The 27839-nt window shown below is 33.6% G+C and overlaps 2 protein-coding genes across 4 annotated transcripts in view; one reads left to right on the forward strand and one right to left on the reverse strand.

Annotated features, from left to right (window-relative positions):
• The first annotated feature begins 404 nt into the window (after positions 1-404).
• On the forward strand, positions 405-11165 carry Su(dx) (Suppressor of deltex). Of its 2 annotated transcripts, none has more exons than XM_065347268.1 (15): positions 405-593; positions 1093-1183; positions 1261-1408; positions 1474-1748; positions 1836-1907; positions 1977-2433; positions 2566-2830; positions 6318-6664; positions 6741-6887; positions 6970-7212; positions 7291-7450; positions 7524-7798; positions 9828-10053; positions 10150-10246; positions 10345-11165. In XM_065347268.1, exons 2-15 carry the CDS (start codon positions 1135-1137, stop codon positions 10515-10517), a joined length of 2934 nt encoding a protein of 977 aa, XP_065203340.1. In that variant the 5' UTR covers positions 405-593; positions 1093-1134; the 3' UTR covers positions 10518-11165. The 2 variants fall into 2 exon arrangements, with proteins under 2 accessions (XP_065203340.1, XP_065203341.1); XM_065347269.1 differs by lacking the exon at positions 405-593 and adding an exon at positions 704-856.
• A 1167-nt stretch (positions 11166-12332) lies between these two features.
• Pu (GTP cyclohydrolase punch) overlaps positions 12333-27839 on the reverse strand; it is a 32253-nt gene continuing 16746 nt past the window's right edge. For both annotated transcript variants that reach the window (XM_065347281.1, XM_065347282.1), the window contains exons 2-7: positions 23600-23809; positions 14376-14541; positions 14223-14254; positions 14052-14136; positions 13798-13958; positions 12333-12649 (exon numbers count right to left, since the gene is read on the reverse strand). In XM_065347281.1, the coding sequence (XP_065203353.1) occupies positions 13829-13958; positions 14052-14136; positions 14223-14254; positions 14376-14541; positions 23600-23809 (623 nt within the window). In that variant the 3' untranslated portion in view covers positions 12333-12649; positions 13798-13828. The remainder of the gene's footprint in view (positions 12650-13797; positions 13959-14051; positions 14137-14222; positions 14255-14375; positions 14542-23599; positions 23810-27839) is intronic.

Genomic DNA, 27839 nt, shown 5'->3' on the forward strand with positions numbered 1-27839 from the left:
TTAAAAATTTTTTCAAAACAAAATTTTCTCACTTTTTTAAAAATCTATAAAAAAAACTTTTTGTCGTACCAAATTTTTTGCAGTTGTTAGTTCGCAATTAAACTTAAATGACTGAGTATACAATGGGAAAAATAGGTATTTTTAAGGCAATATTGAAGATATCGATATATCGACGATATATCGATATCTGTTGAAAAAATATCGTGATATATCGATATGAAATTTTTCTAAATATCAACATCACTATTTCTGATAAAAAAATGATCAAAATTTTTAACCAGTGTAATTTTTGAAAACCTCAACTTCGTAGGAAAAGTTGAGAATCTAAGGAATTTTTTTCCATCTACATCATGGTGTTGAGTGAAAGCGAAGTCATGGATGATTTCACTTTCTTTTCGAAAACTTGGAAAGTGTTGTATTTACATTTTCCAAAGTATGCTTCCTTGGTATTGATTAATCCATTTTGATGATTAGATTTTTTCAAGTGCTTTTCTGAATTATTCAATTTTCACAAATGTTATCTGCGGTGAAATAATTGTGCATTAATATAAGAACATTGTTGCGAAATACTCGACCTTTCCTTTGCACAGGTGGTAAGTAGATACACCTATTGAAATGATCCGTTTTTTATCTACATACATTTTGCTTTGCTGATATCCACCTTTAACATGCGATATTGTAATATTACGTTATTCATCCGTCTCGAAATTACTCTCAGTAGTCTCAGTCGACGTGATTACATATTGTTTTAATCAAAATAAGATGCATTGTTTTTCCTGTTTAATAGCCTTAATATTGTGAAACCGAAGTAATACGTGCATGTGAAAATATGTCATCTCGTATCACATTCTAGAACGTAATTAAAAACTCTTCACTTGAATAACGAACAGTTGATTGAAAAAATCTGATATTTTTGTTTTCGTACGATTTGATTATCTTTCTAGGACACACCTCGAGTTGAATTTGAATTCGAAGACGACTACTTGGAATAATTTCATTGAAGAGTAGTCGGTTCGAAATTGAGTACAAAGAAGTGTGGCTCAATTTTATTATCACCGATATTAATTCAAATCGATGTCGTTTTGTTTTCAGAATAATATGGGAAACGTGTAAATTGAAATAGATCGAATTATAATGGCCGAGTTAACAGCAGAACAAGGATTTTACCAGTTGAGCATAACGTGTATGTATATTCGCGTTGGGAATAAAAATCTCACCCATTGTTGCGATTGTTATAATTGTTCTCGTGCTTCTTTTCAGTCGAATGTGCTCACTTGAAGAACGTCAGTTCGACGTTTTTATTGAAACCAAACCCGTACATCGAGTTGTACGTAGACGGTGTTTTCGTCAAGAAAACCGAAGTAGTCAAGTGTACTTATCAACCTAAATGGAACGAAGAATACACTGTGTAAGTTCTCTACGGTTGGCGATTGATGCCGATGTTCGATGATTAATTCGTGTTTTTTTTTACAGTTTGGTTACTCCGCATTCGCGATTATGCTTTCAAGTTCGTGATCATAGTACATTCCGTAAAGATGCGGTTATAGGCCAAAGAATGGTCGAGCTGTATCATATTTTGCATTATTATAATGGTAAATTGGAAAACTTGGAGTTAACGTTGGAACTGATGACTGAAGCTAGGGCTACTTCGTATTCTCGTTATGTTTCTGTTGGGAAATTAATCACGCTTTTTAATGGTTTAAATGTCGATTTGCAAGCTGTACCGCAACAACATTTCCTTAGGCCGAGTAAGTTTCATTTTTTTCTCCTGCGATACCGTTTCATCGACGAAGTGGCAATATATTTATTCGATTCGGTTTATTTGTTTCACGCAGGAGGTTTAGAAGGTGGTATCCTTGGTCGTATTCGTATGAGCGATACTCCAGTAATCAGTGGCGCTGAAACTAGTAAGCGTAATATTATCTATTCTGTAACTCTATTCGAGACTCGATTTTCACTTTGGTTCGTTTCTGTAGATGGGACATCATCGAATCAGTTATCAATTACCGAACTGACTGCTCAAACGGATGCTATTCTTACAAGACTCGTAGCTTCATTAGCTGATAACAACGAAACCGCGTCGAGTAACGCTGCTGGCAGCGTTAGCGGCGCTAGCACCAACGTCGTGCTTTCAAATTCCACTTCTAGTGATAACGTTGTTACGACTAACGGTATCGGTGGTACTAGCAGCTGTAGCGTATCATCTGCGCCTAGTACGATTACCAGTAGTCCTAGCACCAGCTCTAGCAACGTGTCTACCATCAACGGTCCTAGTAACAGTCCAAGTACAACCAGGCAAACTGCGAGACCGGTGCCTAGTTCTAGTTCTAGTGATATTTCGTCTCAGTCGAGATCCACGAATGGCACAAATTCCAAAGAACCTAATCCCGATCCGAGTGCTAGGCCACCTGCCGAAGAACCTCTACCTGCTGGGTAATTATCAGTGCTCGGTTTCGAGTACTAACAGTGACGTATATTATAATACGTAGAATTAGAAAATTAGGAATTCGATATCTAAACGGATGGAGATAAGAGTATTTATGAATCATTTACTGATTATTTCAGATGGGAGATGAGAGTTGATGTGTATGGCAGAAAATATTATGTAGATCATAATACACGCAGTACGTCATGGGAACGTCCGCAACCTTTACCTCCCGGCTGGGAACTACGGCGTGATCCGCGCGGTCGGATTTATTACGTAGATCATAATAACCGAACTACTACTTGGCAACGTCCCAATTCCGAACGTTTGCAGCATTTTCAAAACTGGCAAGTCGAAAGGGCTCATGTCGTGCAGCAGGGAAATCAACGCTTTCTATATCCGCAGGTATTATGATCAAGTGCACTACGAAGTACGATATTCGCGAAATCATTGATTGATTACTTGATTAGTGTATTGAGAAATGAGCTACGAAAATGGAGCGTATTGTGGCAGCAAAGAATACGTTTTTTTGTCGAATGAAAAATCATTTTAATGAAGAAAGTTGGGTTGCTCATTATTTCGGACTAGAATCGTCATGTACCAAATTTTTTTCGATATTTGAATTGTTGGACTACCAAAAATCAGTTATTGCCTTTCATAATCTTGGAGATTATTTTGTTTATGTCTTCAAGTAACGCAGATGGTCAGATTTTATGCATTATTATGCAATAAAAAAAATGGGTAAAACGTGATGAAATCGTCGAATTTTTCTCAATTTCAACTTCTATTTTGAATTTGTTCATCTGTATGAAAAATTTCCTATCAGCTCGAAGTTTGTTTTCGTGATATCTCGCAGTTCTGTATAATTCTGCTGCTATTATACTGATTAGGAAACCTCTCGAAAATTGGGTGATGCATTCTGCTTATTTTTTTTATCGAAGTATAGTCATGAAGAAATAAATATCAAATGAAGATTAAGGATCTTACGTGTTTTGAATTCTTCGAAATAATCCAAAAAATTGCATAAACTGATTGCAAAAATGTATGTTCTTTATTATATTCGCGAGATTCCTAGGAGCTTAGCTCAATTGAACGTTTCTTGATTTTGAGAACTTTTTTTGAAAAAATTGTAAGCCTATAATCCTTTTTCTTGTACATAACTATGTGGAAAGAAGCGTTTTTTTTTGACAAAATTGGGGCCCAAAATCATTTTTTCTCCCTAATGATGAAAGAGATCTTAAAAACGCGCTGGTGTTTAAAATATGACTAAGAAAAAAGATTCCTGGAGTTTCAACTTCCCAAACGTACATTTCGAAATTTTTGGATTAAATTGGACCCCTTAAAATATCGATCTTCCAATTCATGTGAAACTGTGGCCCTTTAAATGTAGGTGAATGTTATTCAACAAAATATGTGACATTGAATTTTAGATGTGGTCGGTTTCAAGACCCTTAGCACCCCCTCCCCCTCCTTGGTCCCAAAATCAAAGTTCGACAAATGGCTCAATAGTGTGACAACTCAAATGTGATCTCAATTTTTTAATTGGACTTTATTTTTTCCTCATTCCGTCACCTCCTCAAAGTGCCTGAATGGGGGGGGGGATCCAATCAAATGTGACATTTCAGATGATGTTTTTTTGAGTTTAAACTTTTCAGTGGTCATCATAAGGTCATATTTAAACGCTCGAGTTCATTTTTCAAATTTTGATGAACTTTTAAAAATCAATTTTTCCAAAATTGGTTTCCAATTATTTCTTATGCAATTTGGTCTCGAACTGTCAGAAATTGATTAAGGAAAAGTGATTTTTAATCGATCAAATAGGTGACTAAAATACGTCAAACGCGTTTGTTACGTGCTGAAGTTCATTTGGGCAGATTTTATGGAATTTTTTAGATAACTGGAATTTTTAAAATATATTTGGAGTCTCCCGAACGACTCTAAACTGCGTTAAGTTGATCTTCGCGGTTGAAAATGTGGTTTAAATACTAAATTTCAGATTTCCAATTTACATTTGTTGCAATTTTGTACAAATTTCAATTTCCGAACATCTGCTGAAGTCTCCGAAACTGCTCAAAATGACTCGAAACAGCTTTCAATCGATTTTGGAGGTCAAAAACAGAATGCGTACTAAATTTCAGCTTTCTAGCTCAATTGTGTAAAATTTTGATTTTTTTCACTTTTTTGATCAATTGATTTAATTTTTAAGAATTCATCAAAAATCGAAAAATGGACTTTGGCATTTCTAAAAAAAAACTATATTTCGGTTTCCGTCAAATAAAGCTAGAGGTCTCGCCTTCGTTATCAAAATTGTAAGAGAGAGTCGTTTTTTGTCAGAAACTGCTCACAATTTTCGCTTTTTTGCTAAAAATTCTGATAAGTTATTAGGTATAACATAAAATTGTTCAAAAGTTTTGCTTTTTTCTCAAAAATCGCTAAAAAGACTTGCTTTTACAAAAAATTGTCAAAGCCTTGCTTTTTCTCAAAAAATGCCTCTAAGTCTCAACATTTCAAAAAAGGTATCATTTCGACAATGATTTCAAAAGTGGTATCATTTCGAAAAAAATTTCAAAAGTGTCACTATTTTTCCAATAATTGCCTTCAAGACCAAGTTTTCCTACAATTTCTCAAGACTTTCGTTTTGCCTAAAATTTTAAAAAATTTCCATTTATTTGCCAAAAATTGCATAAAATTTTCGCCTTTTTGCAAAAAAATTCTCAACAAATCTTTTTTTTCGAGAAATCACCAATAAATACATCTTTATTGTTAAAAATTGCAAAAAAGTTTCACTTTCTTGCCAAAAATTGCTAAAAGTTGTACCTTTTGGTAACCTTGTCAATGTCTAAGATCGTCTCTCGTTTCCTGCCAAAAATCAAAGAATACCCCTTTTTTGCCAGACATTGGCAAAAGCCCAGGCTTTCGCTAAGATTGTCAAAAATTGCCAGAAATTTCAATTTTTCTGCTGAAAATAGTGAAAAAAGTTGCAGAATACTCGTAATCTATTTTGGCAAAAATAGCGAAGAAGACGTGTTACTTTTATGTAAATAATTTCCAAAAGGATGTCTCGATAGAATTTTTTCCACTTTTAAATGTGTTGTGCGCGTTTTGTAACTTTTTGGTGAAGTTACCTTTTTTTTTTTTTTTTTTGAAAAAATTTGAATACTAGCCCTGGATTTTTGGTAATGGTGCAGGGCCAGAGGTCTATCTGAAATTTTTTTTAAATCAGATCTCCCAAACCATGAATAATATTTTTTTCAAATTTATGTATTTTTTCTGTAACGCCTTTAATTTTGAAAAAGGACTTGGGCTGATTTTTAAATTAAAAAAAAAATTACCTTCCCTTCAAATTCAAAAAAGGAACATGCTCATATAATTTTTTCATGTATCTATTTGAAAAAAAACAGTCGTTCGGTGCTAGTTTGCCAAATCGAATGGCAAATTGAGACACCCTGTATAACGAGATATAAATAATAACGTATGCGATGATCTTGACACGTCAGAATGTTTCACCCAAGCACACTCATTTCAATCGAAACTGCCTCGGAATGCTTGTATTTTTACATTTTACTGTGTATCATAAAAAAATAACGTCAATTTATTCATTTTTCTCAATCTTTATTAGGTTATTTCGTCACGATTGCATTTTACTAGTTTTTTAATCTGTTACAAACTGAACGAATGTTGTTTTTTTTGTTTTAAAATGTTTGTGTGATCAAAATAATCATCTTTTTTGTGCTGTAAATGATCTTCTTAAAACATCGAAGAGCTCGGGTTAATTCTTTCGTACATTTGCAATAATTAGTATTTTCTATTCGTAAAATTAAATTACATTTTAAAATCTAAACCTCGAAAAATCCTATTCCTTCTAATTAAAAAATACCCGCTTGTTTTTCAGCCCGGCTCTGGACCGCCAGGTAGCACCGTTGCTGTGGCTGCTTCTACTGCAGCTGCTCCGATTGCTGGACAATCAACGGCTGCTCTGCCAGCCGGTTCTGGTTCGCCGTCCACTTCTAACGCCACGAACGCCACAGCCACCGTAGCTCCGATCGTAGCCGCTGTTCCGTCCGGTGTCGGTGTAGGTGTCGCAGGTGCTGCTGGTGCTGTCGTTTGTAACGCCGAAGACGATCCTAATCAAGAACCTTTACCTGCCGGATGGGAAAGACGGATACATCCCGATGGTCGAATGTATTTCGTCAATCACAAGAATCGTACTACCCAATGGGAAGATCCTCGTACTCAAGGGTAAGTAACTCAGGCTTATGCCCAAATGCTACGAATAAGAGCTCGTATTAACCATTCGTCGTTACTTTTTATTCAGGCAAGAAGTTAACATCAATCCAGACGAGCCTCCATTACCCCCCGGTTGGGAAATACGTTATACCGAAGAAAATGTGAGATATTTTGTGGATCACAACACCAGAACTACCACGTTCCAGGATCCTCGACCCGGTGTTCCTAATAAATAGTTAGTTCAATGTTCCATCCTATCGTAGACTTGTATTCGAGACAGGTTTATTCATTTTGTGATTTTTTTCTGTCTACCGCAGCTGCAAAGGCATTTACGGTGTTCCTAAAGCATACGAGCGCTCGTTCCGTTGGAAATTGAGTCAGTTCAGATATCTATGCCAAAACAACGTGTTACCCAGTCATATTAAGATTACTATTAGCCGGCAAACGTTATTCGAAGATTCTTACCATCAGATCATGAGGTTACCAGCGTACGAACTGCGACGTAGACTTTATATCATATTTAGAGGCGAAGAAGGTCTCGATTACGGTGGTGTTTCTAGGTATGAATAATCAACGTCTCTGTAGATGAGCTCCAGTTTTCTGAATTTTTCTCATCTACGGTTGTTATCAACTTTCAGAGAATGGTTCTTTTTACTCTCGCATGAAGTCCTTAACCCGATGTATTGTTTATTCGAATACGCTAACAAGAATAACTACAGTTTACAAATTAATCCAGCCTCTTACGTGAATCCGGACCACTTACTGTATTTCAAGTTTATCGGAAGGTTTATCGCAATGGTAATGGAAATCAAAACTCCGCATTACCGGTGCAAAATTTTCGTCGATTAATTTTTTTCCTTTCTTCGAATAGGCTTTGTACCACGGCAGATTTATATATTCGGGATTCACGATGCCGTTCTACAAGAAAATGCTCAACAAGAAATTAACCATGAAAGATATCGAATCGGTTGATCCGGAATTCTATAATTCGCTGGTGTGGATACGTGATAATAATATCGAAGATTGCGCTCTGGAGTTGTACTTCAGCGTAGATTTCGAAATTTTGGGCCAAATACATCACCACGAGTTGAAGGAGAATGGAGATAAAGTGCAAGTTATGGAGAGCAACAAAGAGGAATATTTGAGGTGAGCGTTATGATTTTTTTGCGGTTTGCTTTTTGGGTTATTTTTTCAAATAGGATTGTTTATTTTTTAGAAACTAATTTTTTTTCTGAATTGAATTTTACAAAATTTCAATGATTGGGAATTTTTAAAGGAGTTTTTATGAATTTGAAGCTATAAATTCTTGATATTTGATAATCATCATTATAGTTCTGCTGCTCCTTCGATACATAAACTGATAAAAATTGTCCCAATGGCTAAAACACCTAAGATTCGATGAAAACTTTAATAGAAATTCAGCTGTAGGAAAATTTGGTAAAAAAAAATTAAAATGTTTGAATAAATTTTCTAATACATAATTCCAAAATTTGATAAAATTATTATTTTAGAATCGAAATACTAATTTATTGAATGGAAATTTGAATAAAATTTTATAATTTGGTTTAAATTTGAGAAATACGAGTATGTAGTAAAATAAAATATTCGTAAAAATTCAACTCAACGTCAATTAAAAATAAAAATTTGTTTATGAAAATTTGACAAATTTTGACGGTTAAATTTGGAAAAAATGTTGTTTTATTTGAAACTAAAATGTGAATTTGAAAAAAAAACGATCAAATGTGGCCGAAAATGCATCAAACAGGAAATAAGGCCAACATTTATTTTGAAAATTCAACAAATAAACTCGATTTAAATAAAAAATTTAAAAACTACGTCTACCTATTGTGACTCACGAGTTTAGTTAAAATTTGTTTCAATTCAATAATAAGATGAAAATTCATCTATTGAAGATTTAAATTTGATTTGTTTTGAAATTGAAGTCAAAAATTCGAAAACTACACAAAAATGGATTTGATTTCAACTTTTGGCAGAATTTACAAAATTTGCATAATTTAATTCAAATTCAAATTGAAATAAAAATTTGGTAAAAATTTAATTTCAATTTCAATTTGAAAATATTATTTTAAAAATTACAAATTATTCAACTTTGATTTGGCTGAAAATTTGAAAATCCAGTAAAAATGATTCAATGTAACTTCAAAATAAAAATTCATGAATAGAAATTTGGTTAAAAATTTGTTATAACTCAAAAATAATATAAAAATCAACTTCATCAACAGTAAAAAAAAATAAAAAATTTTGTAAACGTTCAATTTAATTTGGAATAATTAAAATAAAAATTTGGTTAAAACAAGAGTCAACTATTTAAAATGCAGATGAAAAATTACCTTTGAAAATTGTAAGTAATTGTTAAAGAGATTTACATCTAGTTTGAAATTTAAAAATCTGACGAAAATGTGATTCTATTTAAACCTGAAATAAACAATCTGAAATTTTGATAATGATGCAATTAGAATAAAAATTACATTCCTTAAGAAAATTGAGCTAAAAAGTTCACCTGATGAAAATTTCATGTAATTTCAATTCAAATTTAAATCAAAATTTAAAAATTTGATGAAAATGTGGTTCAATTTGAAATTGAAACAAAAATTCATCGAATAAAAATTTAATTTAAATTTGAAATGGGAATAGAAATCAAAAAAAGTGTTAAAAGAATGATTCAATTTTAATTGAAATAAAAATCAAAATAATTTATAATAATTTAAAAATTCGACCAACATTTCAGTCAAGATTTGAGATTGCAATAAAAGTTTTAAAATTCGATAAAAATATAATTGAATTTAAAATTTATTCAAAAATTCATCAATTGAAAATTTTCTAAAAAAATGTATTTCCATTTGAAATTGATATGAAAATTTAAAAATTTGATTGAAATACTGATTCAGAAGTCAAAATTCATGTATCGAAAGTTAAACATTTGTTTCAATTGGAAATTTAAATAAAAACTCGAAAATCCGTTGAAAATAGTGATTCTGCATGAACTGAAGTTGAAATGAAAATTCGATTTATAAAATTCAGTTTGAATGTACAAAATTTCTGTATATTTTCAGTCAATTTTATGTTGTTTTTTTTTTTTTGTAAAATCCATTTGATTATTCTTTTTCCTTTTTTTTTGTTTATTTTTTAATCTATCGATTGATTTATTTCACAGATTAATGACCGAGTGGCGAATGAGCAGAGGTATCGAGGAGCAAACGAAAGCCTTCTTGGACGGATTCAGCGAAGTGGTGCCTTTAGAATGGTTGAAATATTTCGACGAACGTGAACTGGAACTGATGCTTTGCGGTATGCAAGAAATAGACGTCGACGACTGGCAGAGAAACACCATTTATAGACATTACACCAGGGGCAGTAAACAAATCATTTGGTTTTGGCAGGTTAGTCTCAAACTCCATCGTGCTCTTTGCTTTTCCTCGGAATTCCTACCCTATCGATTCAAAATACCTATTCAATGTTCTTATTTTTCATTGCAGTTCATCCGACACGCAGATAACGAAAGAAGAGCTCGACTCTTACAATTCGTTACCGGAACTTGTCGTGTGCCTGTCGGAGGATTCGCCGAACTCATGGGTAAGTGACACTGGAAACATTCTTTTGCATTATATACTCATCGTAACATCATCAGACAGTGATCTCACTCGAATAATTATTTTCCTAAATTTTCGCAGGAAGCAACGGCCCGCAAAGATTCTGCATCGAAAAAGTTGGCAAAGAAAGTTGGTTACCGAGGTCTCACACCTGTTTCAATCGACTCGACTTACCTCCGTACAAAAACTACGACCAGTTAGTGGAGAAATTAACTTTCGCCATCGAAGAAACCGAAGGATTTAGTCAAGAGTAATCCTAGTACTAGTACATCGAGCTTTCTCATCGTACTCGTTCCTCTTTCGCTAAATCGAGGATCGTCGTACGAGGTGTTTTTTTTATCAATATTGAGCGAAAACATTCCAAGAGGTGGCTTATTTTTTGGATGTTTTTTTGCATCGTGAGTGCGTGAGTCTGCGACTTTGCGCGTATGTGAGTTTTATGTTGAGTGAAAGTGGTCCTATTTTTATTAAATAGCGTATTGTTACCGTATTTACGCACTTGATATTTTTAATCTTAGGTATTTTTTTTCTAATTCGATTTTTTTTTTAGATAATGTGAGAATATGAATTTTGGTGCGTATTGTATTATGTATCATCGTATAATATTATATTTATCGAGTTTTCCTCCCTTTTCTTATTTTCCCTCTCTTTTTTTTTCTTTCGATTATTTAATTTGTATATTCAGTTGTTATCGAATATGATTGTAATTATTGTATATTGTTAATGTATTTTTATTATTTTGTAGCAATAATCGTTGTTTCTCTTTTGTTTTCTCATATTTCTCCTACCCTACTATACCGGTCCCCTCCCATTCTTTTTCTTAAATGCACGTTTTATGGTATACGTTGATATCCCATTTATAAATGTATTGTTTATTAATAAAATATTTCATTTTTAAAAAATTTTCGAATTTTTCTTGTCGGTTTATTTTTTTAAGGTCTCGAATGCTGAATTTTTTAAAAATTCTGTCGAATATTTTGTCAAACGAAGCTAACAAGGCATAACCTCAAAATGCGAGTGTTTTTCGCACGAATCCATCATTTGTACTGAAGTTAATTTTATTTTTCACTTGAAACTGCAAATGAACTTTAGGGTAAAACTAACACCAGAAATGGATTCTGCGTATCGAAAAACCTCTTCTACGATACCTCACTCGCCTCTGGGTGCTTCCTAAAGCTCGTAAAAAAATTCCAAAGTTTTTATATTAGGAGCATAGAACCTCCTAATAACTTATACTCGCCTAGTGAAAAAGGTGCATTTCTGCGTCAAAATTCGGCTCATTCGACATTTCTCGGAGTCGTTTGGGTTGCCTACCTTTTATCGTTTGCAGGAGTAAATGCGAATTTACGAAAATTTGATTTTTTTAGCTTAATAAAAGCTAATACGAAGTTCGAAGTGTCGATTATTACTAATTAAGCATCGCTGATTACGAATATGCTAATAGTTTTAACCTGAAACGTATTTTTCATATCGAAAGTACGATTTTTTAAATAAAAATATTAATATCTCAGAAACTTTATATTTTTAGAAGAAACCAATACCGGAAATGGATTCCGCGGATCCAAAAACCCCATCGAGGATACTTTGTTTGCCTCTAAGTGCTTTCAAAAGCTCGTAAAAAAATCCCAAAGTTTTTGTATTAGGAAACATAGAACCTCCTAGTATCCTATATTCGCCTAGTGAAAAAAGTGTATTTTTGCGTCAAAATTCGGACAAATTGAGCATTTTGTCGTGTGGTTTGGGTTGCCTATCGTAAGTGTAAAAAGGGATAAGTGTGAATTTGCGAAAATTTGTTTTTGTGGCTTAATTAAACGCTAAAACTTGATACAAAGGGTCGATTACCACTAATTAAACATCGCTGATTACGAATGTGGTGTCTACTTTGACCCATATTGAACTTTTCACTTCTTAATTTGGAACTGAGTCGAGTTTTTTGAAGATGAAAAATCAAAGAATGAGAATTTTTTGACGAGTTTTCGTAATGGAGAATTTTCTTCTCAAAATTTTGTGGGTAATTCAAGGTGTGACGTGACGGTGTGAAATTAACGAACTCGTAAAATAAGTAATAATTTCTGAAACACATTAAGCGAATATATTTTAAAATAATTGGTCCATTTGAAAAGCTTCACATAACGAATAATAATAATACAAAAGCGTGTATTTAAAAAATACATGGTAACATATTGATTAATATTTCTTAAAAATTACAACAAAAGGTTATTCATTTTCATGTATAATCTTAGTACATACGAAGTGGGAAGAAAACATAGAAGATAATTTGCGAGGAAAACGATTAAAATGAAGCTGCTACTTCTAAATTTAATATGTATTTCATATTATTGTCCGTTTTATTATTGTCTTTTTATTGGAATGGGGATTTCTTCACCTGAAATAAGAAAACAAATAAGAAGGGTGATTAACAAGAGAAATTTTAAAAAAACGACAACAACAATGTAGATATAGGTAAAGTGAAAATTGAAAATTTTAGTACAAAAAATACTACAGTTCATTTCTAGTTAATTAAGATTGAAAAATTTGAAAAAAAATTGAATTGAAATGAGTAAATGCCACAAAAATTTGGGAAATGAATCTGGTGAAAATGTAATATTGTATGTACACCTACCTAATTTGACAATTGACATTCAATAATTCAATTTTTTTAAATAAAAATTACCTAAGTACATGTAATGAGCAGAGTATTTCTTTCAAAAATTAAATAAAAGAAGTTGAAATTCAACTTTTACTATATTTTACTGAATGAATCTCAATTTTCAGAGTTGAATTAAATTTTTAACTTTTAGATAAGAAATTCATTAAACGATATAACTCAAATTAAAATTGAAATGGAGGTACAAAAAAAAGAATTCTTTTTTTAAAAATTTGAGCTTGACTTAGCGTAATGTACTCAACTGATTTAAATTTTTAAAACATAAAAAAAAATTGAATAAATTAATAGGTAAGCTAAAATAAAAACAAAATAATATGTATTTTGATTAGGGGGGGGGGGACGATAAAATTGATTTTGTGAAATATTGAAGTCGAAGCATAAAATGAAATAAATTAAAAAAGTTTAAGAGTACCAAAATCCTCAAAAAGAAACATTAATCAAATTATGTAATAAAAAAATTAAATTTTCCATCTTAAAAATTTTAGTTTTTTGAGCAATTTCGAACAATTTTTACAGGATTTTGAGTCAATTGTTACCTGATTACCTGATTAAACTTGTTGAAAAGTTTTGTTAAAATACGTATGTTTTGATATTTAAAAACAGAATACTTTTACACATCCAAGTGTTTGATTTGTACAAATTTCATCATTTTACTTCATTTTTTTATTCACTGATGAAAATTCGCTTCTAATATCAAAACCTCAAGAGAACTATTTACGGAGGGATACTTTTCTGGAATTAATTTGTGTCGTTTCATAAATACGTAGGTACCTAATACTCTCAGCTTTGAAAATTGTTAAAAAATGTCTCAAAATAACCAATTTTCTCATCATTTAATTTTACTTATGAGTATTCGTTCAAAATACCTTGACATTTCGAATGTGATGCCGTTGTATATCATTTCGAGTGGACCAAGTTCAAAAACTCTTCTCTGGTTTTTGGATCATCTCTGAATTCACCGAGCATAGTTGACGTTACAGTTTTACTGTTAATTTTCTGCACTCCTCTCATCACCATGCACATATGCCTGGTAAAAATTGAACAAAAAATAATTAATGAAAATATAATACAAGAGAAAATTAATTTTCACAAATCATTATTCATCGGTATGAAAACTTACACGCCTTCGACGACGACTCCAACACCGGTAGGTTGCACAGCTTTTGTGACAGCGATGGCTATTTGCTTCGTGAGACGTTCTTGGACTGTGGAATATAATCAGACAGATAAGCAGGTATTATGAAAATATTTGTAGAAACTAGAAAGTATTCGTAATTTTCGGTAAACTCACCTTGAAGTCTTCGGCTGAAAATTTCTACGATCCTGTTTAAAATCACACATTTAAAAAAAACATCGATTAGATAGGTACCTAATAGTTTATTGTAGGTATCTTCAACTGATATAAGAATAACAGTTGAAAAATAAAAGCATAAAATTTGCATACCTGGCCAACTTACTCAACCCTAGAATTTTATTTTTTGGCAGGTAACCGATGGAGACTTTTCCATAGAATGGCACAAGATGATGTTCGCACATGGAAAACATTTCGATATCTTTTACGACGACCATTTCGTCGTGTTCTTCGTCAAATATGGCATCGTTTAGAACATCTGAAAAATCGAGTATTCACATTCAGAAATTATTTAAGTTTATCATCTGAAGCTAATCCAATAGCTTATATGTAGCATAGGTAAATAATAATCCTAAAGAACACGAGGATAGTTTGAAGAGTGACATTTAATTTCAGTAATAGCCACGCTCTGCTACCATTTTGGAAGCGAATTGGTTCGATGATGACATTTCAGTTATAATCACGCTCTGCTACCATATTGGAAACAAACTACTTCGATTGATGAAATTTCAGTACCTATCAGCCACGCAATTTTTACTAATTGAGCGATAAATTGGAAATTTTATATGCTCCCTGTTTTTTAACCTCGCATCCTCTCTCTTATGTGAACCAATTGGAATAGGGGGCAGTTTCGAGTTACTTTGAACGGTTCTGGAGCCACCAGCAAATGTCAGAAAATCCTATTCTCAAAAAATGTTACAATTTGAAGTATGTAGAACTGCGTTTGGGTTCGTATACTTTTACTCTATTTTTGACATGCTGAATCGACTGAAGGTGTTTAATGTTTATAGATGCAAAAGTTCATGAATGGGCTAATTTCAGGGCATTTTTTTCAAAAACAGCTGAATTCTCAAAATGTTGTGTAAGGCTCCAAACCCGCTTAAAACCACTTCCAGTAGACTCAGAATATCGCGAAAATATAGGATATGAACTAAATTTATCAGCTGGAAGCCTCAAAACGGTTCAAAGCAGTTTTCAATTGAATAGGAAAGGCCCAAAAAGTCAAACTTTGTAAAAACTTCAATTATAAAAAATTTTCTGGAAGTTTTAGAACTGCTCAAAACGGCTAGAAACTGTTGAAAATAAATTTAGGGGCATAAAAACAGGGTTTACTCGTATACCAAAATTCAACTTTCTATAAGGAACTTAATTGAGTAAAATTTTGTGTTAATTTATAATTTTCAATAATCTGCTGGAGGCTCCAGAACAACTCGAAACAGCTCGAAAGTATTCGGAATCGATTAGTTTGCTCCAAAAATACCTAGCTTAATTTTTTTTTTGTCTTGATTGAGTAAAATCTTGTGGAAATTTTAATTTTCAAAAATTTACTGGAGGCTTCAGAACTACTCAAAATAACTTGAAACTACTCGAAATTGATTTGTTTGCTCAAAAAGTAAAATTTATACCAAATTTAATTGTTCTATCTCAATTATAAGGTAAAATATTGTAGAAATTTTGATTTAAAAAAATTCGCTTGAGGCTCCAGAACAGCTCCAAATGACTCAAAACTGTTTACAATTGAATTTAAGATGCTAAAAAATAGAGCCCATATCAAATTTCAGCTTTCGAATCTGAATTGAGTAAAATTTTGAGGAAATTTAAATTTTTAAAACTTTGCTGGAGTCTTCAGAATTACTCAAAATAGCTTGAAACTACTCGAAATCGATTTGTATGCTAAAAAAGTATAAGATTTATATATCTTTAATTTTCCTATCTCAATTAAGTAAAATTTTTTTAGGAATTTTGATTTTGAAAAATTTTCTGGAGACTCCAGAACAGCTTCAAATGACTCAAAACTGTTTACAATTGAATTTAGGATGCTAAAAAATAGAGTTCACATCAAATTTCACCTTTCGAATCTGAATTGAGTAAAATTTTGAGGAAATTTCAATTTTCGAAACCTTGCTGGAGCCTCCAGAATTACTCAAAATAACTCGAAACTATTTGAAATCGATATGTACGCTCAAATATTATAGAATTTATACCAAATTCCAGTCATTTAGCCAAATAAGGACGAATTTTGATTTCTTTTTCGTCCATTTTTGTCTTAGGTAAATTTGATTTTTAAAAATCCCTAAAAGATCTAAAAATGACCTCCAATGACTGAAATTTTGATCAATGGAGTATTTTTACATGCTCTTTCGACTTGGCTTTCTTCAGTCCAGAACGAAGGGAAGGAGGGGGAAATGGGGTGTTTGAAAAAGAAACGATCATCATGAAAAATCAAAATAATACAAATATGTACCTAATCGAGAAAAGTTTCAATCTGGGCTCAGCCAAATTAAGTGAAAAGCAAGATTTTGAGAGCAAATTACCCTTTCCAATGCTGACGAATCACTCACCAGTGGGAAAATATTGGGAAACCTGAATTTCTAATGAGAAAATCAAAATATGTTCACAGTTGGTAATTTTCGTTGTTTTTCCTCTCGAAGGATTTTACTTCGATTCGTTCGTCTCTGATCCAACAATTGAAAGTTGAAAAGTCGAGATTTATTTCATTTTTCAAATAAACGAGTTTTCAATCATCCAATCACACTCATATTTTCCTTCTTTGTTTTATTAAAAGTCGACTCGAACCAAACTGTAAAAATTACCAATACCAAAACATACATATACCAAGATCCACATCTCCGCTCATTAGATTCACTTCAAAACCCAATAAAAAGCTCCGAATTACCACCGAAACACGTCCTACATTACACCAAAAATAAATCCTTTCAAAAGCACGCGATTTGATTACGTTCACAAAATTCTCTAATCCTATTAAAAACACACACCGTCCATCTCATCTCTTCTTTCCTATAAAGAAGAGAGATCGATATTGCCTAATTTTTATTCAGTAATTCGAATTTATTCCATTGCTACCCGAAGTACCGTAAATTTGGCCAAGCTGAGAAGTCGGTTAAAAGCTCTATAAGGAATTTTAGCATTAAAGTATTATCTACGCTAGACCACTTCACTTCACCCCTTCGATAATGCTTTATAGTAGGTACCTACTCGTAATTTAGTATTGACGTTTTAAAATATCGCGCCCGTCATAAAAGGTTTTAAATTTCATTACAGCCACTCGTTGCATTATTGCGATGGTGATTCTAAGAAAATTCCTGGGTAGATTCAATCACGATGGGCAATTTCCTTTCACAGAATTGACCTCTTTTAAGCACCTACATAAGGCGATGGAAAAAACCTATCGAGATATTTTCATTCAATATGGTGACTAATAAGTGGAAAATTACACATTAGAGCAGGTCTTGCCATTCGCAGCTCAAAAGATGATTTTATTTACAGTGTCGATAAATTGCATTCGCGTTTAACTGGTTGAAATGAAAAGTCATTATGTTTTATTTTATCGAAAAGATGTTTATTTCAATGTACCCTATCGCAGAAAACTAGAGGAAAATTACTGACAGTGAGACGTAAGTATTTATGGCAAAAAATTACTCATAGCCTTTGAATTTCGATAGACCGATTATGACATTTTTCAAAAATATTAAACGGCTTGTCGAACAAGAAATAAATCACGAGACGGAAATTGAAATATATCATAGGTATATAGTGATTTTGAAATGCTCGAGATTGCGTAGGTATTGAGTTACCAAGTTGATGCAATGAAAAGCACATTTAATGGATGTTGATTCAGAGGGGTCGCGGTCGGAGGGAGGTCCTTGTGAATGACAAGAGACATGATATCTTCCCTACATTGTTTTCTTATACCTTACAACTTACAAGAGTGTTACTATATTATAACGAAATAAGCAAGTGATAAATGGAATATGTTTTCAGAACGATGTTGTTGTTATTATTATCCAGTTTATTTCTCTCGTCATTCTGCAACGTCATTTTTTATTACTGAGTGTCTTTTAAATTGACCGCGACGAGGGGTAAATGACAATAAATTGATGGCAAAAATAGACGAAGAAATTTTTCATTTTTAAAATAAACGATATTTTCTCCCCCCCCCACCACAATTTTACCTGGTAAGAATATCGAGTCTATATTTTCCAATTTCCATTTTCAGTGAAATTTTCAAGAATCTAAGATGGTCTTATTTAACATTAGATAGATGAATTTTCTTCTCGACTTTAATTTTCGAATTGCTTCATTTTCACCAACAAAAAAAGGTCTCATAAGCGAATTAAAAAACTGATCAGAATTCTTTCAGGGGCATTTTATTTTTCTCTTTTTAAACAAATTTTCAACCCTGAAAACTATTTAAATTTTTTTTTTTAAATTATTGAAAAAAAATAACATATTTCAACATGTTTAAATTTTAGTAGAATATTTTCCTTGGACCCTCCAAAATTGAGAATTGGTCAAATTTTTGGATTTTTTAGCACAAGTAATCAAAACGAGGCAACATTGTGACCATTTGACTGATTTTTTTTCATTTTTCTCGATAATTTGCTATTTTAAACGCAATAAGAAATAAGGAAGGAGGAAGTTCAACAATAGGTATGTACTGTATTTTTTAAAAATGCGAGAAAACGAAAAATGGGAAGTAGGAGGTTAAAAATTCCAAACTTGAAAATGAGAGCAACCCTAGATGATGAGATTTTAAATAGATACCGATCTACGTATTTCTTTTCGAATTCGACCCTTGGTATTCTCCCAGTCCCTCACATACCTCAAAATTGGAGTTACGAAGATACCGAGCGATGAGGATCAAATCACAAAAATAAATCAACTTTCGGACTCTGCGTCCTCGAATCAGTGGGAATCAACATGTCACACGCCTGAGACCACTTTCATAACTTTTCCAAGTTGTTTCAAAATGGAAGGAAGAGAAAAGAGGAGCTGGAGGGACATTGAGGCGCCACGTATGCAAAAAATTTGCTCATTTTTGAACTCAGCGCACTCAAAAACCTAGGTAGGTAAGTACCTAACCAACGATATGTCATTTTCCAATTTTTCAATACCTTTTGGACCATTTTTAAGAGCATTGAAGGAGAGTGGAGAGGCTGGAGACCCGGGGAAGGGGGGGTCAAAGAAATGAAATCTAAAAAATGAATCTATATTTCTTGAAATTTGGTCAAAATGGGAGGGGAAGGAGCCTCTGAGATTTTTGGGATTCAATTTTGGAAATTTTATTCTCATCTTCAAAAAGATACTGCAAACAGATTAATTTCAAAGGCAACTTATCTTGAAATTGTCATCAAATTTGGGCAGCTTTAGATTTCAAATACATACCTAAAAATTACAAGGATCCCTCTCCTCCATTCCACCGGCCACTCCTCCCCTTTTCCATAAAATTAGACTATCAAAGAGAATACTGATTCACTGGTGTCAGGTGATTTAACTTTAAGAGGGTAGATGTATCGTTAATGAACGAGTAGCTCGAACGAACGTCGTATTTGGTGAACGATTTGTCACGAATAATTTCAATCGTTCACGAACGACTCCATGAATTTATAGAATTTGATCATACGAACGGTTTGATTTGATCCGAGAAATGTTCAACGTCTCCCAACGCCCAACGATTCGCTCGCTCATCTCATTAGACATTCGGAAAAATTGAATTTTTTATCGTTCGTGAACGATTTGGCCATTTGTCGACTATTCGTTCAAAAAATGAGCGATAGGAAGGTATTCGTTTTTGGAAATCGTTCGTGAAAGATTTATTCGAACGATTCGTTGACAATTTCTCAATAATATTTGTCATCGTTCGCGAACGACTTGTCTGAATGAATTCTGCACTTTGAAGCGTTTTGCTAGACAAAATTTTGTCGTTCTTGAACGATTCGATCATAAGAACGTTATTATGTGAATTATTTGTTCATAAAACTGGCTGATTCGCGAACAATTTGTTCGAAGAAACATTGTATTTTGTGGATGATTCATTGAGAATGAACTTACTCGTTCGCGAACGACTCGTCTGAATTCCATACAATAAAAACCGTGTTTTCGTGGACAAATTTGTTGCTCTAGAACTATTTGATTCGATCATGAGAACGTCATCTTGTGAATGTTTCGTTCATAAAATCTTATCGTTCGCGAACGATGCTTAACATTTTTTAACAATAAAGAATCTAAAAAACTTTGCTCATAAAGCTCCATCTTTTCTTTCGAAAAATATTCACATCGTTCGCGAACGATTCGTTCGGAGAAACGTAGCATTTCGTGAATGATTTTTAAACAATGGACTTACTCGTTCGCGAATGATTCGTTCGAATTTTACATTTTGAACCGTTCAACTAGGTAGACAAATTTGTTGTTGTTGAAAAATTCGATCACACGAACGTAATTTTGTGGGCGCTTCTTTCATCGATCAAAAACTTTCGTTCGCGAACGATCCTCAAAATTTATGAACGATTCATTTTAAAAATTCAGTTTTTAGGGTAAAATTCTTTGTACGAAAAAATATTATCATCGTTTGTAAACAATTTCTTATTCGAACAATAAATCTTTCATTTTTTCTTGATAATGAACTCATTCGTTCGCGAACGACTCGTTTAGATTATACAATTAAACCATTCTGCTTGATAAATTTTTCGCTCTCGAACGATTTAATTAATCGTACGAACGTTACGTTGTGGATAGTTCGTTCATAAAACCTTGTCGTTCGCGAACGATTCTCAACATTATAGCCAACAACTTATTCAAAAAACTTGCTCGTCAGGTTCTATAATTCAACTCCTCTTTCGAAAAAATACTCTATCGTTCCTGAACAATTTATTCGTGCAAACCTTGTGTTTTGGGAACGATTTCTTGAGAATGAACTTACTCGTTCGCGAACGACTTTCTAGTCTTTTGAAATCTACACTTTGAAGCATTTTGCTAGAAAAATTTGAAATTTGTCGTTCTTGAACGATTCAATCACACGAACGTCTTTCAGGAGTGATTTGTTCACAAAACTGTGTCGTTCGCAAACGATTTACCAGTATGTATTTATTTGGAAAAACTCGTTCGTTAAAGTTAAACCCGTATTCTTCTTTCGAAAAAGTACCTATGTAAATCGGTCTTGAACGATTTATTGGAGGAGGTCGTAAAAATGAACAAACACAGTAACTCGTTCGCGAACGAATCGTTTGAATTTTAGGTTACAAACCGTTTTATTTGAAAAATTCGTCATTTTCAAATGATTTGATCATATCGTATAAACATCGTATTGTAGAAGATTCATTCAAGAAACTTCACCATTAACGAACGATAAGATCAAAAAAAAGTCCATCGTTCGCGAACGATTCAATTTAAAGAAGAATCGTTCAATCATTATGAAATTCGTATGAATCGTTCACGAATGAATCGATTGTCGAAGTATCGACTCCGTCACCATTTTCTACAATAAAATCATACTCATAAGATGTAGAATATTTCAAAAATGACTCATTAACCTAGTAGGTAGTAGTAACGATCAAAACGAACCTAATTCCACAAAATTTGAGTAAACTTCTAAAATTTCCATTCAATTATTCCAATTTCCAATTATGTTCCGAATTTTGTTTAAAAAAATTTTTCAAATCACTCAAACGAAAAGTTAGTTCGAAAAATGAGTTGAAGGTTGAAGAATCAAGTCGTTCGCGAACGATGTAACATAGAACAATGAACAGGCTTTTGAAAAGTCGTAAAACAAGAACGTAGGTACATAGTTAATTTACACAACAAAAAGATAATCACGTCTTTAAAAATTTTACGAGCTTAAACTCAATTAATTCAGTGTTGCCAGCACCTAAATTTATATAAAAAGACAGGAACCATTCATATTTTGCTCGAATAATTTCAAAATTGCCACAATACCCGTAATTTTTTCACTTTTACAACCCAACTGAGCAATTCGATTTATTTCACTTTCAACTCCATCAATAAAAATCAACAACCTTCTCTTCTATCCCTGTCCTGCCCCTCCCACCAAGGACTTTGAAAACTCAACGTAACACGTGACTTAAAAACGAATAAAAATAATCACACGACGAATTATTTTAAATCTCGTTACAATCGCTTTATCGTCGCTTTTAAATCGAAAATTCGAAAAAGGAAAAAACCTCCATTAAAACCAAAGACGCGAATATATGTATTCGAGTTCAAATTAAATTTCGTAATATAAAGAACCCATTATAAGAACACTTTTTTCAGCATTCAATCACACGGTTAATAATTTCGTTAATGAAAAGATAATCAAAACATTTAAAATTGCTCGATAAATAACGATTTGTCGATAAGAAAGGCCATTCAATACGTATCTCGAGGCGATATACACGAGGACTTAGTATTATAGTGATTTTGTAAAATATGTAATACGCTTTTTATTCTCGACTATACTATAATCGCAGCAAAAACTTTCAGGAAATTCAAAATCGAGTAAAATACACGTGGGTAGAGGAAAAAAGCGAATACCTCAGACGAAAATTTACAGACCTACTTATCCACGTTTCCGGAACACATTTTCCTCTCACAATATGACGAGAACAGGCACTTTGTACTTATTCGAATCTCCCCCTTTCTTTTTTACCTTTAGGTCTTCATAAAAGAAGAAATATCTTTACGAAATCATTCTCAGTTTGGCCTTCACCTTTCTATAGTTCTTATAGTCGATACACAAAATTCGTTATCGGATTCAATTGACACCTTCCAAGTTATCTAATTAAAAACTTTCGAGTATTAGGTCTCGACCAAAACTATAACACGACTTTTGGTACAAGTTATCGTCAATTTTATAAAATAAAAGACAGTCGAAGCGAAAGAAAAACTCAACAGTTTTCCTCCAAAGTGATACGATATAAATTGAAAGCATCGAGTAGGGTACATGTAAGTCTTATTAAATCAAATTGGAAATTGTAGTACGATTGTGCGTGTGCAATGTACATTTGACTTACGACTACGATGCGAGATTTTTTCATTTAAAATATACACACGACGATGAGAGAGAAACGCTGCGAAATATATACGGTAACTAGGTAACCGTTGTCAGATGGAAAAATGCTGTCGCTAAGGCAACGCTTACTGATGCAATTTCCTTTCTTTGATTTCGGCTTCGGTGTGCTTTTTTCCAACTTTTTGCATTCTCTCTCCCTTCCTCCTCCTCCTACGCGATCCACCGATATTTTTTACACGTATTCGTCAAAGTACAGGTACATCTACATACGTGACATATGATAATTAAACATCCCCCCCTCTCTCAATATCTCCCGTAGTAAGAGTAGCCTACCTAATGAAGCTTCATGCTGGGAATTACTCGCGTCACACGTTGCCTTAAGGCTGCGTTAATTTCACAGTCGTCGAAGGTATTTTTTTTCTTTCGTTTGCTTTTGTTATAATTAAAAAATAGTACATCAACATCAGTGTAGGTACCTATTATCCATTATGTAGATAGGTTGTGTTACCTTCGAGAGTTTGGTCGTATCCTTTGGTGAAAAATAACATTGCTTTGGCAGCCCTTTCCGGGGTCTTGAGTAAACCTTGTCTGTTTGGGTTTTCTCCTAATGATGTTAAGAGTAATCTGTACGCACGAGCCATATCCGGCAGAAGAGCTTCCCTGGTCGGCGGTTGATGGTCTAACTCCAAATCATGGTGAAATGTACATTTCTCGTGACCTAAAACAATGTGAATATTAGATATTGCATGAGTTGAAATATGGACGGTTATAGTTTCATTAAATCATTATAGTGCATTAGAAGTGGCTGAAATTAGGATTTGGAGCAAAGGATTTAAGAAAAAAGGGTGTCAAGAAATACTTAGGATGGTCCTTAGAGGATGGATCTGAGCTCTTAATTGTGAATTGGCCTCAATTTATGGTTTTGAACCATTAAAACATTGCAAAATTGGGACTCAAAATCGTATAAAATTAACTTAAGGTCTTGAAATTGCTCAAATGGAAACTCAAAATTCAAAGTTTGGACTGCATGTGTATAATCAAAACGAGTGAAATTTACTTTTCCGAGTTATTGATTCTAGAACATCACGTTAATATTTCATTTTCAGATCCTTGAATGGCTCAAACTGGATCTTGAAATCAAAATTGAGAAAGAAAGGAAAAGGAATTGAAATGAGGAAAAGTCTCGTGTTTTTCAAGTAGATAATTTAGGTCTATGAATTGGACTCCCATTTGTGGTTTAGAGTTGAATGAGTCTCAAAATTTGAAATTCGAATTTCGAAATTAAACAGAGAATTGTTTTTTTTCGTAATCTGATCGTAACTTTTGTTTTGAGCTTCCCAAATAACTCAAAGTAAAGCTCAAATTTCAAACTTTCTATTTTAAAATTCTAATGTAGGAGCTAAAAACGAGCAGAATTTTTGTTTTTTTGAGTACGCTTGATTTTGAGTCTGTTCTTCATTACTCTATTTTGAGCTTTGCGATTGCCTTTTAAAGTTGAAGCTCAAATCCAAAAATCTGAAGAAGTCGCAAAAATTGGAAACATTTTTCACTTAGTAGTCAGCTACATGATTCAAATTCGACCTTAAATTCCACTTTGAACTTTCAAGTCACCTTAAATTGTATGTATGTACTTCAAATTTTGAAATTTCATCGATTCACTGTCCCTACAAATAGATGAAAGATCCCTATTCATACCAGACGACCCTTCCGAAATTAAAAAATTCTTAGACCTAATTAAAAAACTTGACCTTACCAACTCGATTTAAATCTCATACGACGGGTGTAATAATCAAGTAATTATAAACACCCAAAAAAAAAAAAAAAAAAAAAAAAAAACTAAGGGGTGAAGAAATCACCAGAATGTTCTCATGGCCTTGAAATTTTTTGGACTATCTGGTGACTCTTTGGTGACTTTTGCTGACAGATTAACCAAAGAATTACCATGTGGGTTTTCGTCTTTTTTATGGCAAATTGATGTGCAAGTATTTACCAGAGTGTCCCTACAGCACTTTACAATTTTTCTGACTGTCTTTTGACTTTATGGTAGATTCTGGAGACCTTTGGTGACTGATTCACCAAGAAAACACCAAGTGGGTTTTTGACTTTCTTATGACGAATTGATAGTGAAGAGATCACCAAAATGCCCTCATGGTCCTTGAAAGTTGTTGTGACTATCTGGTGACTTCTTGGTGAATTCTGGTGACAGATTCGCCAAGAAGCCACCACGTGGGTTTTTGCCTTTCTTATGGTGAATTGTTGGTGAAGAGATCACCAGAATGTCCACATGGCCCTTGAAATTTTTTTTGACTATCTGGTGACTTCTTGGTGAATTTTGATGACTTCTGGTGATAGGTTCACCCAAGCAGTCGCCAAGAGGGTTTTTGCCTTTCATGTGGTGAATTGTCTTAAGGCTTTTGAAAATTTTTCTTAGTGTCCACTGAAGTCTGGTGATAGATTCACCAAGAAGTCAGCAGGTGGGTTTTTGTCATCCTTATGATGACTGAAATGTTTTTTTGACTATCTGGTGACTCCTTGGTGAATTCTGGTGAATTCTGGTGACTTCTGGTGACAGATCCACCAGGAAGCTACCACGTGGGTTTTTGCCTTTCTTATGGTGAATTGTTGATGAAGAAATCACCAGAATGTCCACATGGCCCTTGAATTTTTTTGACTATCTGGTGACTTCTTGGTGAATTTTGATAACTTCTGGTGATAGGTTCACCCAAGCAGTCTCCAAGAGGGTTTTTGCCCTTCATATGGTGAATTGTCTTAAGGCCTTTGAAAATTTTTCTTAGTGTCTGGTGAATTCTGGTGATAGATTCACCAAGAAGTCAGCAGGTGGGTGTTTGTCATTCTTATGGTGACTGAAATGTTTTTTGACTATCTGATGACTTCCGGTGACAGATCCACCAGGAAGTCACCATGTGGGTTTTTGCGTTTCTTATGGTGAATAGTTGGTGAAGAGATCACCAGAATGTCCTCATGACTCTTGAATTTTTTTTTTGAGTATCTGGCGACTTCTTGGAGAATTTTGGTTATTATGGTGACAGGTTTACCAAGGAGTCATCATGTGAGTTTTCGAGTTTCTTACGGCGAATTCCTGGTGAAGAAATCACCAGAATGTCCTTAAAGCCCTTAAAAATGTTTCTGAATGTCTAGTGACTTCTTGGTGGTGACGACGCCTGATGACAGATTCACCAAAATGTCACCAAGTGGGTTTTTGTATTTCTTAAAGTGAATTGTTGGTGAAGAAATCACCAGAACGTCCTCATGGCCCTTGAAAATTTTGTGACTATCTGGTGACTCTTTGGTGAATTTCGGTGACTGCTGGTGAAAGATTCACCAAGAGGCCATCATGCAAGAGGGTTTTTTTACCTTTCATATGGTGAATAATTATTGGTGAAGAAATGTTCAGGATGTCCTTAAGGTCTTGAAAATTTTTCTGAGTGTCTAGTGATTTCTTGGTTGGGGGGGGGGGGGTGTGTGTTTGGCAAATTCTGGTGACAGATTCACCAAGAAGTCAGCAAGTGGGTTTTTGTCTTTCTTAAGGTGACTGAAATGTTTTTTGACTATCTGGTGACTCCTTGGTGGATTCTGGTGACTTCTGGTGATAGATTCACCAAGAAGTCACCATAAGGGTTTCTCAGTTTCTGCGTTTCTTTTGGGCAATTGTTGGTGAAGAGGTTACCAGAATGTCCTCACATGCACTTGAAAATTTTTCTGACTGTCTAGTGACTTTTTGGTGAATTTAGGTGACTTCTGGTGACTAATTCACCAGGAAGTCACCATGTGGTTTTTCGAGTTTCTATGGCGAATTCGTGGTGAAGAAATCACTAGAAAGTTCCTCTTAAAGCCCTTGAGAATTTTTCTGAGGTTCTGGTGAATTCTGGTACTTCTGGTTACAGAGACACCAAGAAGTCACCACGTGGGTGTGGGCTTTTGTCTTTCTAATGGTGAATTGTTGGTGAAGAAATCACCAGAAAGTCCTTAAGGTCATTGAAAATTTTTCCAACTTTCTGGTGACTTCTTGGTGGGTTCTGGTGACTTCTGGTGATAGATTTACCGCGTGGGTTTCCGAGTTTCTTATGGCGAACTGTTGGTGATAAGGTCACCGGAATGTCCCCATGGAACTTGAATATTTTTCTGACTGTCTGGTGACTTCTGGTGACAGATTCACCAAGAAGTCATTAAGTGGATTTTTTCCTTTCTTAAGGCGAATGGTTGTCGAAAAAATCATCAGAATGTCCCCACGGCCCTTGGTGACTTCTATAGGAGAATTCTGCTGACTTCTGGGGACATATTCACCATTCAGTCACCAAGACGGTTTCATTTGAGCGGAGGAGCCAAAAATGGGCAGAATTTGGTATTTTAAGAGTCTCTGTTTTCCAATCAGTTCCCGATTATATTATTTTGAGCTTTTTGAGTGACTCGTACTTGAGCTTTAAACCAATAAAATGTAAAGAAGTTGCAAAAAGTTGTGAACTTTTCTAATGGCTCAAATTGAACTTCAAAATTTGATATTTCAGCTTCAAAATAGAGACGCCATGTTTGAGGTTTTTTGAGGCTGGAACTGAATCTCAACTTTCAAAAATCCAAGAAGGGAATAATCAATAATGATCGAAATTTTTTGGTTGTTTGTTTTGAGCTCTTTGAGTAACTCAAATCCAAAAATCTGAAAATAGCGAGAACTTTGTAAGAATCCATATTTTTTCTAGTTAGGTACAAGTTTCAATTAATGTTATCATAAA

Source organism: Planococcus citri, chromosome 1 (assembly GCF_950023065.1).
Source record: "Planococcus citri chromosome 1, ihPlaCitr1.1, whole genome shotgun sequence".
NCBI lineage: Eukaryota > Metazoa > Arthropoda > Insecta > Hemiptera > Pseudococcidae > Planococcus > Planococcus citri.